The sequence below is a fragment of the Camelus ferus genome, chromosome 2 (assembly GCF_009834535.1).
Source record: "Camelus ferus isolate YT-003-E chromosome 2, BCGSAC_Cfer_1.0, whole genome shotgun sequence".
NCBI classification, from domain to species: Eukaryota; Metazoa; Chordata; class Mammalia; order Artiodactyla; family Camelidae; genus Camelus; species Camelus ferus.
The window spans coordinates 27,964,473-27,982,957 of NC_045697.1; the positions used below are offsets into that span (position 1 = coordinate 27,964,473).

Genomic DNA, 18,485 nt, shown 5'->3' on the forward strand with positions numbered 1-18,485 from the left:
GTCCAAGACACTTCCTGTGGGTTAGTTGTCAGCACACGCAAGAAATCCAACCGGATAGCTCCACTCTTGTCTTTTAAAATAACAATAACAGTAACAAAACAACAAGACAAATAAAACTAAGAAATGCTAGCTGTCTTTCCTCTGAGCTTGTGCTCAGCCTAATACTGCATGATGTCCTGTCACAAGCTGGACTCAATTCTTGCTGGAATCAGCTTTTCTACCACAGTGAGCAAGGCCAACTTCCCTAAACTAAAAGCCTTGAGATTATCTTTCACTTCAATATTCTGTCTTTCTCTGTTTCCTCCTATACCCTCTGTGAGCTGGCCTTGAGATGAGTTAAGGCCATGGGACCCAAGGCCACGACTACAGAGCATGTTTGTAGTATGCAGTAAATAATTGCTCCACGCATGCGTCAATTATATAAGGTTTAGAACAAAGAAAATAGAAGTACGCATGTGCTAGAGATGTTCTGTAAGCCTAATGAACAAAGAAACTCAGACCACGCATGTGCTGACAGAAAACAGATAAAAGCAGGACAGGTGCATCATAGGCGTGCACCTCCCTGTGGCAATAAAGTGTTGTTAACCCCGTGGTGTCTCTGGCTGAAGTCTGTCTGGCGGTATGGCAACTCCTTGTGCATTTTTTAATTTGGGCCGCTCACCACCTAGAACACCATGTCAGCCTCCCTCGGCTGACACTTGGCGCTGTGAGCAGGATGAGGTGAGTGCCCCCTCTGAACCCCCTGCCCCTGACAGGGATGCTCTGATGGAAGCAAAGTGGCCCCCTACCTCTGTATGGTACCCGGTGACAGCCTATTTGCTGACGTGGGCTCAGCCTGAGGATTGGGACACAGTGGCACCCCGGCCAGATGACGTCCAGAGGATGTTGGAGCTGTTAGAAAATAATGTCCCATTAGCCCACCAAGAGGCAGCCGGGAGGGTAGCCTGGATGTTCTTATCTGTTTTATGGCATGCTAGCCAAGACATGAGAGATTTACAGATGCAAGCGGAGGAGTTGCAGTGCAGAGAAGAGGAGCTTAAGCAGAGACCCAGCACAGCAGAAAGGTGTCTGCATGGTGCTAGCCCCGCCACCTCTGAGAGCAGCTATGCCTGTGTAGCTCCAGTCCCACCATCTCCGAGAGTGATAAGCCCGGCTCCTAGCCCCGTTCCACTACGTCTATGGCCCATGATGAAGCAGCAGATGGAAGTGGAGGAGCCTATGGCTCAGGGGGGAATTCCTGCGGGGCCATGGCAAGTGACACGGCAAACCACCTATACGTCCTACACATCAATGGAATTGAGAGACCTGGCAAAGCAATGCAAGCAGCGTATGGGTGAGTCAATCCCCGCATGGTTACTGCGCCTTTGGGATGATGGGGCTGACCAGACCGAGCTATCTCTGAAGGAGATGGGCCAGCTGGCCAGCATAACAACTCTGCCCCTCACTGCGGCAGAGGCTGCAAACTGTTCCCCAGTCAAATGCTGATGCTGGCAACCATACGCTGATAAGCTGGTTAATGGCTGCTGTACACACTGTGTGGGAAAGTGCAGGGGATTTGCCTAAACACGTGAGTAAGTGGACCACATATTTGGACTTAGCGCAAGTTGTCCGGGAAATGGGCATGCGCCAGATGATATTTTCTTTGCATTTCCATAGTCCGGATGATGAGCTCCTTACAGCTCGAATGAAAGATTTGATTTTGGCTAATGGCCCAACAGGAACGTTTGGGACTATGGTGGCGCTACTAGCACCATATGTAGACCACCCCATACATGAAGTAACTGAGGCTCTGGCTCGTCTGGGGGACATAGAGGTGTGCCAAAAGGGGGTACGTGCTGCGAAGACTCAAGGTGAGCCCAAGACCCCCTGCTCCCATGCAGTGACTCAGAAAGGGAAGTCCACGCAGAGGAGGAGAAAGGGGAAAGCTCCAATTTTAGGAGGGCCCCGAAAGCTAGATTGCCAACAGATATGGTGCGATTTACTGGCAGCTGGCCTGGACCGTGTAAAATTGGATGGCCAGCCATTGGGGGTGCTGATGGCCTTATGGAAGAAATTATGGCCCGAGCAACAATATACTCCATTGCCAACCTCCCATCGGGCCCGAGAGGTGGCCTTTGCTGATTTCCTCCCAGACTAGGAGGAAGGCCAAGGTGTTCAGGATGTGGGGCACCCCGATGACCAGAGGCCACATGTTGAACTGACTGTCCACTGGTCCCCCATGAATAAACAGCGAGTGCTGGCACTAGTAGACACAGGAGCTGAAATTACATTGGTGCATGGAAATCCGGAGCATTTTCAGGGACCATGGGTTTATATAGAAGGATATGGAAACAAGCAAATGTGTGTTAAATGAGTGACTCTGAGTTTGGGCATTGGCCGTCTGCCCCCTGCTGCATATGAAGTGCATATATCCCCAGTAGCTGAGTACATTCTGGGGATAGACATTTTGCAAGGATTGCAAACACAGATGACTCAAGGGGAATTTCACCTTCGAGTTCATGGTGAAAACAGTTATACGGGGACACCCTCATCATGCACCTTTGATTTTGCCACAGGCCACGCGAGTGGTGAATGTCTGGCAAAATCGATTGCCCAGAGGCCATGAGGAAATAGGACAGACTATTCTGAAGCTTGAGGAAGCTGGTATAATTCGGGCTACGCATAGCCCATATAACTCTCCAGTGTGGCCAGTGCGGAAGCCAGACGGCTCCTGGAGGATGACAGTGGACTATTGGGAACTGAACAAAGTCACTCCCCCTATGCATGCAGCTGTGCTGAATATAACAGATATGATGGACCAGCTGTCCCATGAACTGGGTACTTGTCACTATGTGGTTGACCTGGCTAATGCATTCTTCTCGATAGACATAGCCCCTGAGAGCCAAGAACAGTTTGCCTTCACCTGGGAAGGCAGACAATGGACATTTGTTGTGTTGCCGCAGACTGTGCCATGGCCTGGTGGCCCAGGATCTGGCTACATGGAGCAAACTGGATACTGTTTGTTTGTTCCATTATATTGGTGACATAATGTTAACCTCTGATTCTCTTTCAGATTTGGAAACCAGGGCCACAGCGCTGCGAGAAGCCCTGGCGGGCTGGGGGTGGGCCGTGAATGAGGACAAAGTGCAAGGACCTGGATATTCTGTCAAATTCTTGGGTGTTGTCTGGTTGGGTAAGACAAAGTGCTGCCTGAAGCAGTAATAGACAAAATCCAGGCATATTCCCGCCCTGAAACAGTTAAACAGTTACAGACTTATTTAGGTCTTCTGGGATACTGGCGGGTGTTTATTCCTCATTTGGCCCAAATAGCTAAACCCCTATATAAGCTGATTAAAAAGGGAGAAGTCTGGAATTGGTCTGATGAGACCGAATGTGCATTTGTTGAAACTAAGCAGGTGGTAGCCAAGCACAAGCACAAGCACTGTGCACTATAGATCCAGACCTCCCTTTCTGGTTGACAGTCCATTCGGACAATGATGGATATGGCTGGGGCTTATGGCAGAAACATGGGCAGCGGAAAGTGCCCATAGGATTCTGGTCTCAGTTGTGGAAAGGGGCTGACTGTCATTATTCTCTGATTAAGAAACAGTTGCTAGCAACTTATGCATCCTTGATTGCCACTGACGGGGAGGCAAGAGGTCCAAGTGCAGTCCACATACTCTATTGCAGGATGGGTACAGACATGGGCAAAGCAGCCCCAATCGGGAACTGCCCAAACCCCAACTCTGATGAAGTGGGGTGCTTATTTGGAACAGAGAGCCCAGTACACCGCTAGCCCCTTGACTGCAGAGTTGCAGCAGGTGTTAGGGCCTGTGAGATTTGTTGCACCTGATGTACAGACTCTCCCTCAACAAGAGGTGGATCCTGTGCCCAGTCCCTTTTGTGAAGGGAAAGGGCCACCCCCGGGAACTGCTTGGTATACAGATGGATCTTGTAAGGGCAGTCCACCCACTTGGGTTGCAGTAGCACTGCACCCTGCCACTGAAGCCTTCTGGTATGAGACCGGAGAAGGCCAATCCAGCCAATGGGCTGAGTTACGGGCAGTATGGCTGGTGTTGATGAATGAACCTAGCCCCTTGCAGATTTGTACAGATAGTTGGGCCATATATCGAGGCCTTACGTTGTGGATACCCCAATGGGCCCTGCAAGACTGGATGACTGGGCACCAGCCCCTATGGGGACAACAGATGTGGAAACAGTTATGGGATAAAGGCCAAGAAGGTCAGTATACTGTTTACCACGTACCAGGGCACCACCTGGCCCTGGCACCGGGCAATGATGCTGCTGACGTGCTAGCCCAACTTCACCCTATACAGGCCATGGTTCCAGCACCCGACATAGGTCCCTGGCTCCACAAGAAACTTGGTCATGTTGGCTTATACACAATGAGACAGGTAGCCGACTGGTGGGGCCTGCACCTGAGCCACATGAAGCCAAAGATGCCGTGCGGCAGTGTCCATGGTGTGCTAAGCACCACCCACACCAGCGGTGATGGCCCCAACAGATGGGGAAGATTGCACAGGGAATTCAGCCATTGCAGGTACGGCAAATAGATTATGTAGGCCCCTTTGCTCCTAGTACAGGCTTGCAGTACCTGCTGACAGTGGTAGACACCGCTACTGGTCTAGGTTTTGCTTATCATGTGCCCCGAGCTACACCAGACTCTAGTATTAGTGCACTGGAAGTTTTATGGGACTTTTATGGGACTCCCTTAGAAATACAAAGTGATAGAGGGACCTCTTTTACTGCCCAACAGACCCAGGAATGAGCCAAGGAAAATGACATTAACTGGATATTGCATGTGCCTTACCGTCCTCAAGCAGCAGGAATGATTGAACGGTACAATGGCCTATTGAAGGACAAACTGAGGGCTCTCAGACCACAAGGGCGAGGCTGGAACAGTGTCTTGCCACAGGCAGTACGTCTTTTGAATGAACAACCTTGCTGTACAGGTATGAGCCCACTGGAAAAGTTATTGCAAGGGACTATTCGGAGGCTCAGAGTTGGGCCTGTGCAGAATGCCTCCGATGTCTCAATAGCGGGGCACGTATTAATATTATACGCCCCCAGGGTGTTGAACTTGGGAAAACAGGACACCTGGACATGGAAGAATCAGGTCCAGACTGAAGGCCCCTGGCTAGCCCTTTTGGAACCATGGGGCAATGGGCTAGAGAAAGCCCTGCAGGTAACCCCACGAGTGGGGGAATGGCCTTTTGATGTGCAGGTTACTCTAGGGAAAACAGGAGTGTCCCTACTTAAAGGAGCAGAAGCCCTACGGCTTTGGGCAATTCCACTGACAGCTCCTGAAGCTCTCCCAGAGTGTAACCAACCTAGTGTGGGCGGGCTGGTGTGGTACCACTGCCCAGGGCGAACAGCCCTTCCTGCCACTGTCCTCTCACGGGATGAGAAAGTGGCTTGCATCCTCCCGGAAGGGAGAGATTTGCCAATCATGGTGTCCACCTCTGCTCTGTCCTTCCATCCAGGGTAACAGCAAATACCATGTTCTCCTGGGCACACACATTCACGTGAGTCCATAACATCTCTCACTGTTGGGTCTGTACTGAACTTCCCATAGAAGCAGGAGATGGACTGCTGTGGCACCTCCACCCCATGTCTGGAGCTAATTGGAGCACCTTGATTCGATGGAATGCCAACAGGACAGCGAGATCGCCCTGGGACTTGCGGCGGCAGACTATTGAAGAGATACTCCGACGTGAGCGGGGCAATGCCCCCCCTCCCCAGCTGGAAGGACTGTACGGAATGAGTGGGGATGGATGAATAGTGTTCATGTAAAAGTGAGAAATTAAAGCCCCCTCTATATTGAGCAGTGGTTTGAACACGAGGCTCCAAACTGCACAGTGGGGTGGCTCCCAGAAGAGCTATGTGCCAAAATTACTTATAATATAAATGCCTCCACCTGGTGGGATGGACGACCTTTAATTGGCACAAAACCCACCAATTTCTTGCCACCAGGGTACCTGTGGGTATGCGGCACCCACAGATGGTCTTATCTCCCGGCTAAATGGACAGGGCGCTGTACTTGGGGTAGAGCTTACTTGCCTGGACATGTCCGGCCCACTTTAACAGAGCGCCCCACAAACTGGGACCCACTGCACACCCGGTGGCACCAGGGAAAGCATGCAGCTTGGTGGTTTTATCCTATGGCCCTGTTCCTGCCTGGTGCTGGGACCATCAGTGTCGAATTACAGGTAGAAGCCTTGGCTCAGCACGTATCAGCTGTGCTGAATGTTACTAGGAGAGCTATAGAGGAATTGTTAGATGAGACTATCCAGATGTGAAAGGTGGTCTTACAAAATAGAATGGCATTAGATATTCTCACTGCAAGCCAGGGTGGCACGTGTGCTATGTTACATATTGAACGTTGTATCTATATACCAGGTCACCAGAAGGAAGTAGCTAAGGCACAGCATGAAATAGGTCAGGAATTGGATTGCATAGATTATGTAACTCAAGACCCCCTTAAAAATTAGTGGTCATCCTTGACGCCCTCCTGGAGATGGAGCCTAACTGTCCTGGCTTTTGTAGCTGCCTGTGTATTGGTAGGATGCTGTACTCTGTATTGTTGTGGTTTTGGGGCACAATGCTCTGCCCTATGGGCTAGGGTCCCCACGACCTAGGGGGTGGAATGTGAGCTGGCCTTGAGATGAGTTAAGGCCGTGGGACCCAAGGCCACAGCCAGAGCCTTGAGATAAGTTAAGGCTGTGGGACCCAAGGCCACAATTACAGAGCGTGTTTGTAGTATGCAGTAAATAATTGCTCCACGCATGCGTCAATTATATAAGCTTTAGAACAAAGAAAATAGAAGTACGCATGTGCTAGAGATATTCTGTAAGCCTAATGAACAAAGAAACTCAGACCGCGCGTGTGCTGACCGAAAACAGATAAAAGCAGGACAGGTGCATCACAGGCGCGCACCTCCCTGTGGCAATAAAGTGTTGTTAACCCCGTGGTGTCTCTGGCTGAAGACTGTCCGGCAGTGTGGCAACTTCTCGTGCATTTTTTCGTTTGGGCCGCTTACCCCCTAGAACCCCACATCAGCCTCCCTCGGCTGACACTACCATAGAATATTTCACCCACTTAAAGTGTACAATTCAATGACTTTAGGTATATTCGTAGAATTGTGCAACCATTACCACAATTTAGAACATTTTCATCACCCTAAAAAGAAGAACCATACCCCTTAGCTGTCACCCTTCAATGCCCCATATGCCCCAGCCCTAGACAGCCACTATAGATTGCACTAATCTCTTACAGATTTGCCTATTTTGGACATTTCATATAAATAGAATCATGTACTATGTGGTTCCTTGTGTCTTTTTTTTTTTTTTTTTTTACTTAGCCTAGTGTTTTCAAGGTTCATCCATGTTATAGCATGTGTCAGGATTTCATTTTTTTTTCTACATAACTTTCCATTGTATGGTTATACCACATTTTATTTATCCATTCATCAGTTGATGGACACTTGGGTTGTTTACACTTATGGCTGTCATGAATATATGAACATTCATGTACAAGTTTTTGGTAGACATATTTTCGCTTGGGTGTACACTTAGGTGTGGAATTGCTGCATCATATGGTAACTATGTGTAGCCTTTTGAGGCATTCCAGGCTAGCTGCACCATTTTACATTTCCCTCAGCAGTGCATAAGGGCTCCAATTTCTCCACATCCTTGCTAACACTTCTTATCATCTGACTTTCATTCTAGCCTTCTTATTGGGAATAAAGCGATATGCCATTATGGTTTTAATTTGCATTTCTTTGATACCTAATGATATTGAGCATCTTTTCATGTGTATATTAGTCATTTGTTTATCTTTTTTGCAATCTTGTTGAACTTATTAGTTCTAATAGTTTTTTTTAATTAAAGTATAGTCAGCTTACAATGTTGTGTCAATTTCTGGTGTACAGCATAATAGTTCTGTCATACATATATATATATACATATATTCATTTTTATATTCTTTTTCATTATAGGTTACTACAAGAAATTGAATATAGTTCCATGTGCTATACAGTATAAACTTGTTTATTTATTTTATATATAGTAATTAGTATCTGCAAATCCCAAACTCCTAATTTATCCCTTTCCACCCCCTTCACCCCCCCAGTAATCATAAGTTAGTTTTCTATGTCTGTGAGTCTGTTTCAGTTTCATAAATAAGTTTGTCTTTTTTTTAGATTCCACATATAAATGATATCATATGATATTTTTCTTTGTCTTTCTGGCTTACTTAGAATGACAATCTCCAGGTCCATCCATGTTCCTGCAAATGGCATTATTTTATTATTTCTTATAGCTGAGTATTATTCCATTGAATACAACTTCTTTATCCAGTCATCTGTCGATGGACATTTAGGCTGTCTCCATGTCTTGGTTATTGTAAATAGTGCTACTATGAACATTGGGGTGCATGTATCTTTTTGAATTAAAGTTCCCCCTGGATATATGCCCAGGAGTGGAATTGCTGGATCAAGTGGTAAGGCTATTTTTAGTTTTTTGAGGAATCTCCATACTGTTTTCCATAACTGCTACACAAAACTATGTTCCCACAGAGTGTAGGAGGATTCCCTTTTCTCCACACTCTCTCCAGCATTTATCATTTGTGGACTTTTGAATGATGGCCATTCTGACTGCTGTGAGGTGATACCTCATTGTAATTTTGATTTGCATTTCTCTGATAATTAGTGATAGTGAGCATTTTTTCATGTGCTTATTGGCCATTTGTACATCTTCATTGGAGAATTGCTTGTTTAGGTCTTCTGCCCATTTTTGTATTGGATTGTTTGGTTTGTTTCTTTGTTTGGGTTTTTTTTTTTTTTAACAAGCTATATGAGCTGTTTATATCTTCTGAAAATTAAGCTCAGTCTCATCTTTTGCAAATATTTTCTTCCATTCCGTAGGTTGTCTTTTTGTTATGCTTATGGTTTCCTTTGCTGTGCAAAAGCTTATAAGTTTGATTAGGTCTCATCTGTTTACTTTTGCCTTTATTTCTATTGCCTGGGTAGACTGTCCTAGGAGAACATTGCTAAGATTTTTATCAGAGAACGTTTTGCCTATGTTTTGTCCTAAGAGGTTTATAGTCTTATGTTTAAGTCTTTAAGCCATTTTGAGTTTATTTTTGTGTATGGTGTGAGGGAATATTCTTTTTTTTTTTAAACGTAAAAAAAATACTTTATTTATTATTGCATTATTTAATTATTTTATTTTGGCAGGGTGGGTGAGGTAATTCAGTTTATTTATTTTTAGAGGAGGTACTGAGGACTGAACACAGGACCTCATGCATGCTAAGCATGCACTCTACCACTTGAGCTATACCTTCCCCTTAAGTTTATTTTTGGGGGGTAGGTAATTAGGTTCATTTATTTACTTATTTTTAGAGGAGGTACTGGGGATTGAACTCATGATCTTATGCATGCAAGGCATATGCTCTACTACTTGAGCTATATCCTCCCCGAGGAGTATTCTAACTTCATTGATTTACATGCAGCTGTCCAGTTTTCCCAACACCACTTGCTGAAGAGACTGTCTTTACTCCATTGTATATTCTTGCCTCCTCTGTCAAAGATTAATTGCCCAAAAGTCTCTGTGTTTATTTCTGGGCTCTCTATTCTGTTCCATTGATCCATATGTCTGTTTTTTGTACCAATATTATGCTGTTTCGATTACTGTGGCTCTGTAGAATTGACTGATGTCTGGGAGGGTTATTCCTCCAGCTTCATTCTTTTTCTTCAGGATTGCTTTGGCAATTCTGAGTCTTTAGTGATTCCATATAAATTTTAGGATTATTTGTTCTAGTTCTGTGAAAAATGTCCTGGGTAACTTGATAGGGATCACACTAAATCTGTAGATTGCCTAATAGTTTTTTAGTGTTTTCTACAAACAAGATCATGTTATCTGCAAAATGTCATCTTCTTCTTTCCTGATATGGATGATTTTGTAACACGTTCTTGCCTGATTGCCGTCGCTAGCACTCCCAGTACAACGTGGAACAGGAGTGGTGAGAGCAAACATCCTTGTCTGGTTCCGAATTTGGGAGACAACTTTGAGTATTTCACCATTAAGTATGATGTTAGCTGTGAGTTTTTCATCTATGCTTTTTTATCAGGCTGTGGAAGTTCCCATCTATTCCTAGTGTGTTGAGTGTTTTTCATCAGGAAGAGGTAGAGAGTATGGTTTCTTAGTCAACAGGGAAGAAAACAAATGCTCTAACTACAGTGCCCTGGTTTGGAGGTGCCTCTCACAACAGGGTTAGTACAGTTAACCATTGAACAAAGCAGGTGTTAGGGGCACCTAACCCATATATAACTTTACAGTGGGCCCTACAATCTGTGGTTCCCCAACCATGGATTCAGCCGAGAACTGTGTAGTGCTATGTATTGAAAAAATCTGTGTAAGTGGACTAGTGCAGTTCAAATTCGTATTGTTCAAGGGTCAGCTGTACTCATGGTTGTGTTCCATTCCTTCCCTCCCTCCCTACTCTCCCAGCGAAAAGCACAATTCCTCTCTCCAACTGACCCCAGACCTCAAAGTGTGCCCCATGAAGTTGGCTGGGACTGAAAAATGGCATCACTTAGACATTTAGCTTTTAATTAATTCTCCCTAACTACTTAAAACTTTCCAGCAAATTTTTTAAATTGCCACCTGAGTAAATCTTAGGCAAAGGCCAGCCTCATCTCCAGCTACTGACCTGAAGGGAGGGTCCCTCTTTCAGTTTTACAAAACATCAACAAGCACCTTTGTACACAATCTTGGTCCAAGTGTTTTTTCACTGTCACCTTAGAATAATTCCTGAAAGGAATGAATAAATGCCTTGGATGATTTTTCATGTTTGTTGACAATTTCTATCACTTTTGTGAATTACTTGTTCATGTCATTTGCCTATTTCTATATCAGTATTATGTTTTTACTATTTAATTATACGTTCTTTTTTATGTTACTGATACTAACCCTCTGGCAGACTTTTTGGAAACTTCTTTGCTCATTGCTTACGTCTTTATTTCATGATCTTCTTGTACTTTTTATATAAACAAGTAAGTTGCTTTTCTCTTTGCTATTCCTGTCATTTAGTTGTGTGCTGGTAAACCAAGTTACAAAAAAACCAAGAACCCTCATTTGTAGCACCAGACAATATCTGCAGCATAAGTATTTCCACTGTAATTCATTTCTAGCTACCAACTGACCTGCTTGCAAAATTCCTGAATGTTTAACTAGTGGTTTCCATAAGCCTATACAAACTAGCTCCAGCAGACCACTGCCACATTTTGTGTTTAGGTTTAGAAAGATCTTCTTCATAACAAGGTCAAATAAATATGTGTGTATGTGTTCTTCTCAAAGATAATTTTTTAGTCATTTTAATTTTTATTATCCAAGTAATGTTTACTGAAGAAAAAATCAGGAAATATAAATAAATAAAAACAAAAATTTCAAATCAATTATAGTCTCATCCTATAGAGACACACCAATATCATTTTCATAGCAACTATGCAGACTTTTTCCTATGTACGTGAACATGCTTTAGGCTCTTGACTCCTGCTACCAAATTGCTGTTCAGAAAGTTTGCACAATTTACACACACACCCCTCAGATGACATTGGACCATGTATTCTGTTTTGTAATCTGTTTTTATTCGTCTATACTACATCATAAATATCTTTTCATATCAGTAAATATCCACCTACAACTTTGTTATTATTGGCTGAATAATGTTCCATTTTACTTATAATGTATTTTTAAAATATTTTAATTAACAATGTATTCAACCAATTGGCTATTGTTGGGTGTTGAAGTTGTTTCCAAACATTGTATTATTATTATAAACAACTCTGCAGTAAGCAGCTTGTTCATACATTTCCTTAGGATGTATATGAGCAATTATTTCCTTAGGATATATTCCATGAAGTAGACTTTCTGAACCAATGGATGTATATCCATACCATTATTCTCCGCCTTTTCTTCTATTACTATGAATGCTATGTCTATTTTTACGATTGTTTAATCCAAATATAGGACAGATTTTTAGGCTGTTAATCTGCCATATAATTCCAGAGCCCACCAACAATTTTAGTTTCCCTTTCCATCTGTTGATTCTATGGATTATGGAATAGGGTGCTGACTGGAACTTTTCCTATGACTTGGGTCCAAAACCAAAGCCTAGTGTTACTTACTCCACATTCTAAAGAGAGCTGCCAACAGATGGGGCTAAGCCGTCCCATCAGGGCATTCTAAAAAGCAGTTGAACCAAATAGTGCCTCCTCACCATCACCCCATCCTCACATTTCCCAGATACACAAGAATTCAGGGGAGGGCAGAGAGCACCAGCAGCACTGAGATATTGGTGTTTATGATATAACGCTGCACACTCTTCTCCAGTGGGAGAGGTGGCATCCTCTCCTTCCCAAGCCAAGTGCAATGGGTTTGCTGGTAGAATCACTCATGGAGACTAGACAGGAAGACTAGTTCTCTCTCTCTTCAGGTGGATGGTTGCTTTGATGCACAAATGTGCAGGACACCCCTGAACTTCCCGCCAAGGACATTCCCTTTCTGAGCAGCCTTAGAGAACATTACCCATGCCCTGGGGAGTTCAGGTGTGTAAGGAAACAGAGGGACTGGTATCTACTTTCCTGGAGATTTCTGTTGGAGTAAACCTTGCCAACAAGCAATCAGAGACTGTGGTGGCACATCCCTGGGAATGGCGGTGTGCCTCCATGTCAGCTTGCCTTGGTCCTCAGACTCAGAAGAGGCACAGGAGGACTTCATTCATTCTTGTGATTCCATATAAAGGAGAATGGAGGCCAGAGAAGACAAGAGTATGTGGAACAGAGCTAACTGGCCAGCCTGAGCCCTTGAATGGCTTTGTGGAGTAGAGTCAGCTACCTATCCTGGACTTCCTAACTATATTTGACAAATTATTTAAGAAAGAATAAATTTCTATGTTATTTGAGCTCTACGTTTGGGGTCTCCCTGTCCTGCAGTTCAGCCTGTACCTTAATAGACACAGTCACAGAATCAAACATCTGCCTTTCTGCCCCTCATTCCTGGTCTCCACATCAGAAAGCTAGACCTGGGAGAGGGCGGACCAGGAAGCATGCATCTCAGGTAGACCACGCCCTCCTCACTGTACACACGCGAAGACTGAGCTGTAAGCCTAGCTTATACGTGGGGAACAGAGAAGAGCTTTAGATGGAATTGGAGATTGAAGATTTTAAGCTAGATTCCATTACTAATACCTCAAAAGGACCAAAGAGATCTGAAATCTGCTCACAATATCACTAAGGGGTGGGAGAAGGGGAGAATTTTAGAATCCAGTTCATATTTAGACTTGACTCTGTTGAAATTCCTTATAAACTGTAATTAAAAACCCCCAGAAAGGTCCTTTGGCTTTAAAAATCCCTTCAGGTCCCTTTCACTGCCTGAAATGTATTCTCATTCCTTTCTAATCAAACCAATCTCCAGAAACCAAGACAGAAATTGACCTCCTCCTTTCCCAGTATTGTGTTTTGCATTCTTACTCTCGTTAGCATTCATTCTCTCCTATATCCCTGAGTCCAGTCGTGGAGTCACTGTCTTTCCCCTGCTCTCATACTCATCCAACCCCTTCTTTTTGCCAATCTCTCCCTTTTTTAGACTTCCAGAATGTCAGAACTGTGAGGAATACATTCCTGTTGTCCAAGCCGCCCAGCCTGTGGTGCTTTGTTCTGGCAGCACTGTTGGACCGATACACCACTCTTCTCGATAACCGTCATGCGACAGGCAACCTCACCCCGTCTCCTTGACTCCCATTCTCACCCTCACCGTGACAGCAGGTCATGATAGGAGCTCGACTTTTCTTCTAACTAACTGCAAGGGGAGGTCATTAGAAGGTTTTAAGCAGGGGGCCCTGTCACTTTGGGCCATCCAAGCCAACCTCTCACCTTCTGAATTCCCCAGATGGGAAGCACTTTGTCCATTCATTCAACAAATATTTACCAAGCACCTGTATTTGCAAAGCATTATTTACTGATCTCTATGTTCACAATACCCACCTCACTCTCAAAACTCTAGGGGACATTCATCCAGCTCTTCTGAGAGCTCTCACACCAAACACTGTCTGCTGCACTGGACCTGAGCGTTCCCGTTACTCTGCAAGCTTCCAGGCTGGGAGTGGGATAACAGGCTACTCTTCTAAGCCTAGAGTCCCTCTTCTTAGGCTTTGAAGGAAATCCAAAGCATTCTCCCCATAGGTCTAGAACCTCCCCTTAAAGACTCTCTAGTCACCCTTTTGAATCCAGCCTTCTGGAGATGGGTAATATGAGCTGAGAGATACTGGCCTCTTTCTGCTATTTTTTAGTAAGTCCAGCCTGGCTGTGCCTAGTATCTCAGTTTAAAATGTGGTGGTATTTACTACCTTTTGGCAGCTTTGAGGCGTCGCCAAAAGTCTAACACAACCAGAAAACTCCTATTCCATAACCAGTTACAAATAAATTTGGCTCTGAGTTTCCTCGGCAAGCAGGTAAATCATGTCTTTGGCCTCAACAGCCTATGACTAAGGCTATCTTTCCCATTATATATATAAACTATTATGCCATGCGTCCCCACTGGTTAATTGCATATTTGTGTAGCAAGGTCAAACATGTCATAAACGACTACTCAGATGTGAAAAAAAAGTCTTTATTTTCTATAACTGCTCTAATTTTTTCCCAAGTCCCAAAATTGAGTAGGATGACAGAACCCATCCAGAGGCAAGTGAGGATCCACAGAACAGCCCAAGCACCATTGCATACAGTTCTGAGGTAGACCCTTTCCTTGCTGCCATGAGGTCCCATAAACTGCTCACACAAAATCCATTTGGGAAAGGAGAAGAGAAAAGGAAGGTCCTTGAATGACTGAGCATTTACTCAGAAGAGACTGCTTCAATTTGAAATGGAATGGTTCAACCAGAAGAGACTGAGCTCCCTGTAACTGGCAAGTCTGAGCACCACCTCAGCCCTCAGCCTGGTTTAATTTTTAGGTCTTCCATGAATGCATGGAGATAACGGAGTCATCATCTGAAAATAACTTAAAACCACCATGTTCATCAGAATCCAAGTTAATGAGAGTTTCTTAAGTTGAATTTTCTGGGTTTTTTTTTTCATTAAGTTGGTACATCATCATTTTTGGTGATCAGTGTTAATTTCATATTAAAAGCAGCTCTAATATTAGCCCAAAAAAGTCCACGTTTGCTCTTCTCCTTGGGCCATTCTAAGTAAGTCCGCTGTGCCATGAGAGCCCTCAGCTTGTGATACTTGCCAGGAATGCTGTTCTGTGGAATGGGTTCTAGCAAGATCAGGATTAAGTTATTGGATCCTTCATGGAAGAGGTTGTGGTGGGCGAAGTAGAGTTCATAATGGCACCACTCACTCTGAACAAAGTTGGGAGACAAAACAAAGATGGACTTGTAACTTTTCTCAATACAGTTTATGATATTTTCCACGATGCTCTTGCCGGGAACAAAATTCCTCTCATGAAGACAAATCTTTATATCTTCTTTTTCTAGGCAAGGTACCAGTTCATTCTTCACCCAGGCAGAATCATGTTCACTGTATGAAATAAAAGCATGGAACTGGAGAGTTCTTTGGAGTTCTGCTAAGGGTACATTCCTAGCCCTGTGCCGGGTCTGGGTCCACTGACACAGCATCCTGAGATACCAGGGAAGATCCAAGTAGATACAGAGGACGGTCACGGTAACAGCCACCAGCAGCCCAGTGACCCCAATGGTGACAATCAGCAGAGCTGTGTTGCAGGATAATTGAGATACGTGGAAGTCCTTTAGTGGGGTTCCCTTATAGCTTTCTGGATAGTCACACTTATAAGAATCAGGCCAGTCCTCTACCACTTCACTTGGTACTTGGCCTATACCCTGGATAAAGTCTCTTAGCTCACATGTACATTGGAATGGATTGTTCCCTGCTTTTAGGGACCTAATCTTCTGGCAGCTCTGGAAGAAATCAGCTGATGGGTTGGAAATTGAATTATAGTCAATGATCAGTACAGAAAGGCTGCTAAAGGTACCACATCCAGGAAGGTGGACTAAAAAATTGAAAGCAACATTGAGCTCTTGCAAAGCTTCTAGACTGGTGACATCTTTAGGGATGCTCCTTATTCTGTTATTGTGAAGATCAAGAACCTTGACCCTGGGAGGTAAACATCTGAAAACAGAGTCAGAAAGTATATTTGAAGACAAATCTAACACCACTATACTCCCAACCCAAATGCAGTTTCCATCATGTCTATCATATTCCAAAGAATTCCAGCTAACATCCAGTATTTCCAAAGATAGCATATCCTTAGTCATGAGACCTACTTTGAAAAGGTCTTTTAATTTATTCTTTTGTAAGATAAGTGTCTCCAATCTAGCTAAAGTGTTGCAATTTTGAAAAACACTATCTGTGAAAACATTCTGAGTAAAGTTTAAAAACTTAAATGTGCTTGGTACTTGCGGACAAAGCATATGTACAAAAAATGTGTCTGATATGGTTAACATCATAATGTTCATCTCAGAAAACACTGTGTATAATGCTGTCTGTGAAAAAAGAAAAACTCTGTTTATAACATGTTCCATTTTCAATGCTTTCAATGTTGTTTTTTGATAAGTAAAGTCTTCTTCATCAATGCTTTCAACTATTGTCAAATTGTAAATATTGAGATATTCTATTGGTTTGGGCCAAAGGAATTGAAAAGCTCTAATCAAACATTTCCAAGTTGTTTCTATGTGGTTGAGGGTAAAGTTCAGTAAGTTTGGCCCTCTAGTGAGTTCTGTCAAAAATTTAAGTAAAACTTGACAGTTGTCATCATTCAATTTAATATTAGTCAGTTGTAAGCACCTTAAACTATTAACTGATATGTTCACTTGGACAGAGAAGAAGTTATTTGGGTGAAAAACAAGGTGAAGTTCCTCTGTATTCAGAATTTGAAGACTTTCTTTCTCATTTTCTTTCACATAATAACCTTCCAAGTCCAGAAGGATGCAACTTAGATGCAAGTGAGCAATTGGCAGTAGATCTAATTGTTGGAACTTCGTAGCACTTAATCCCAAGAAATTCAGTTGAGTCAAGTTGCCAAATTCCTTGCAGATGGGCAGGGCATCAAAGTCATTGAATGAGAGGTCTAAATGCTTGAGACTCATGATGGGATGGCAGGACACCTTCTGCAAGCGATTGTGAGATAAATCCAAATATTCCAAATCCTGGTTGAACTTGAAAATACTAACATCAAGGCACTGAATTCTATTACGAGAAAGTCTCAAAACTTTCAGCCCTGAGAGAAAGCTGACGTCAGAGAGGTGAAGCTCTGATATGTTGTTTTGAGACAAATCTAAGACTTTGGTTTCTGGTGGCAGGTCTTTTGGAACATGAGTAAGGCCTAGTTTTGACATGTCTACCACAAATTCGCTTTCATCAGAGAACTGGATTATGGTTACAAATATTAAAGTCATGATGTAAACAAAATGAAAGCTTCTGACAGTAGAGTCTTTGTCTTTGGTCATGGTGTTGAAGTGGCCATCCCTCAAAGGGTTGCTGCTGTACTTCAGAACATCTTGATATGCATCCAAATTCTAGAAACATAATACACGTTAAGATGTGTAAAGATTGGATGATTGCTCTCAAACCTCGACTTACTAAACACAAAGTCTCAGTGAGTTCATCATTCACTACCCGAATCATTTCTGTCCCCATCATTTAATGTGTTCTTTTTTCCAGTTATACCAGTTGCTTGTGCCAGAAAAGGCAATAGAGATCTTGTTATCAAAGAACTGTGGTTGTGTGTTCTAACCTGGCTGGTGGCTCTCTGAGGGATCCACTCAGGACCTTGCCTTTGTTTCACCCAACTCAGAACTTCCTCAGGGCTGGACCAGCCTCCTGGGCAGTGTTTCAAAAACCTTTAAAGGCATATATACCAGTCACAGCTACTTGGAACAAAAGATCACAAATGGGGCAGGCAACAGACAACCAAAAAGCCAGAGAAGGAAGAGGCTGGGAAAGGAGGAAAATGGGAGAAGGGCTTTGGAAAGCTCTGTATACCAGACAACCTAGAAGGTCACGCACATGCCCAGGGCTGGAGGCATGCTCACAGAAGACCTGAGCAAATCCCAGGCTTTTGCCTCTAGTTGATTTTTAGGCTCTGTGCAAGCAGAAAGGAGAGGCTAAGGCAGAGTTGTAAACAGTCTGGAGAAGCACAGAGTCAGTCTGTAAAGATCAGAAATTTTGTTTTTTCTTTCATTTTATTTTCTTCTCCAGATGTTTAAGAAAATCTCTGCCAAAAAAAAATGCGACAATGAATATATGTATGTTTATGTATAACTGAAAAATTGTGCTCTACACTGGAAATGGACACAACATTGTAAAATGACTATAACTCAATAAAAAATGTTAAAAAAAAGAAAATCTCTGCTGAATCACTAGCTGACAACTAAGCCAATGGAACAGAATTCAATGGTCACACATAAGA

At 43.5% G+C, this 18,485-nt stretch overlaps 2 protein-coding genes across 9 annotated transcripts in view; both read right to left on the reverse strand.

Annotated features, from left to right (window-relative positions):
* TLR10 (toll like receptor 10) overlaps positions 1–18,485 on the reverse strand; it is a 68,354-nt gene that overhangs the window by 25,577 nt on the left and 24,292 nt on the right. The window lies entirely within an intron of this gene.
* Positions 10,905–18,485, reverse strand: part of TLR6 (toll like receptor 6) — a 31,958-nt gene continuing 24,377 nt past the window's right edge. For both annotated transcript variants that reach the window (XM_032495966.1, XM_032495973.1), the window contains one exon: positions 10,905–17,592. In XM_032495966.1, coding sequence (XP_032351857.1) covers positions 15,133–17,523 — 2,391 coding nt within the window. In that variant the 5' untranslated portion in view covers positions 17,524–17,592 and the 3' untranslated portion in view covers positions 10,905–15,132. The remainder of the gene's footprint in view (positions 17,593–18,485) is intronic.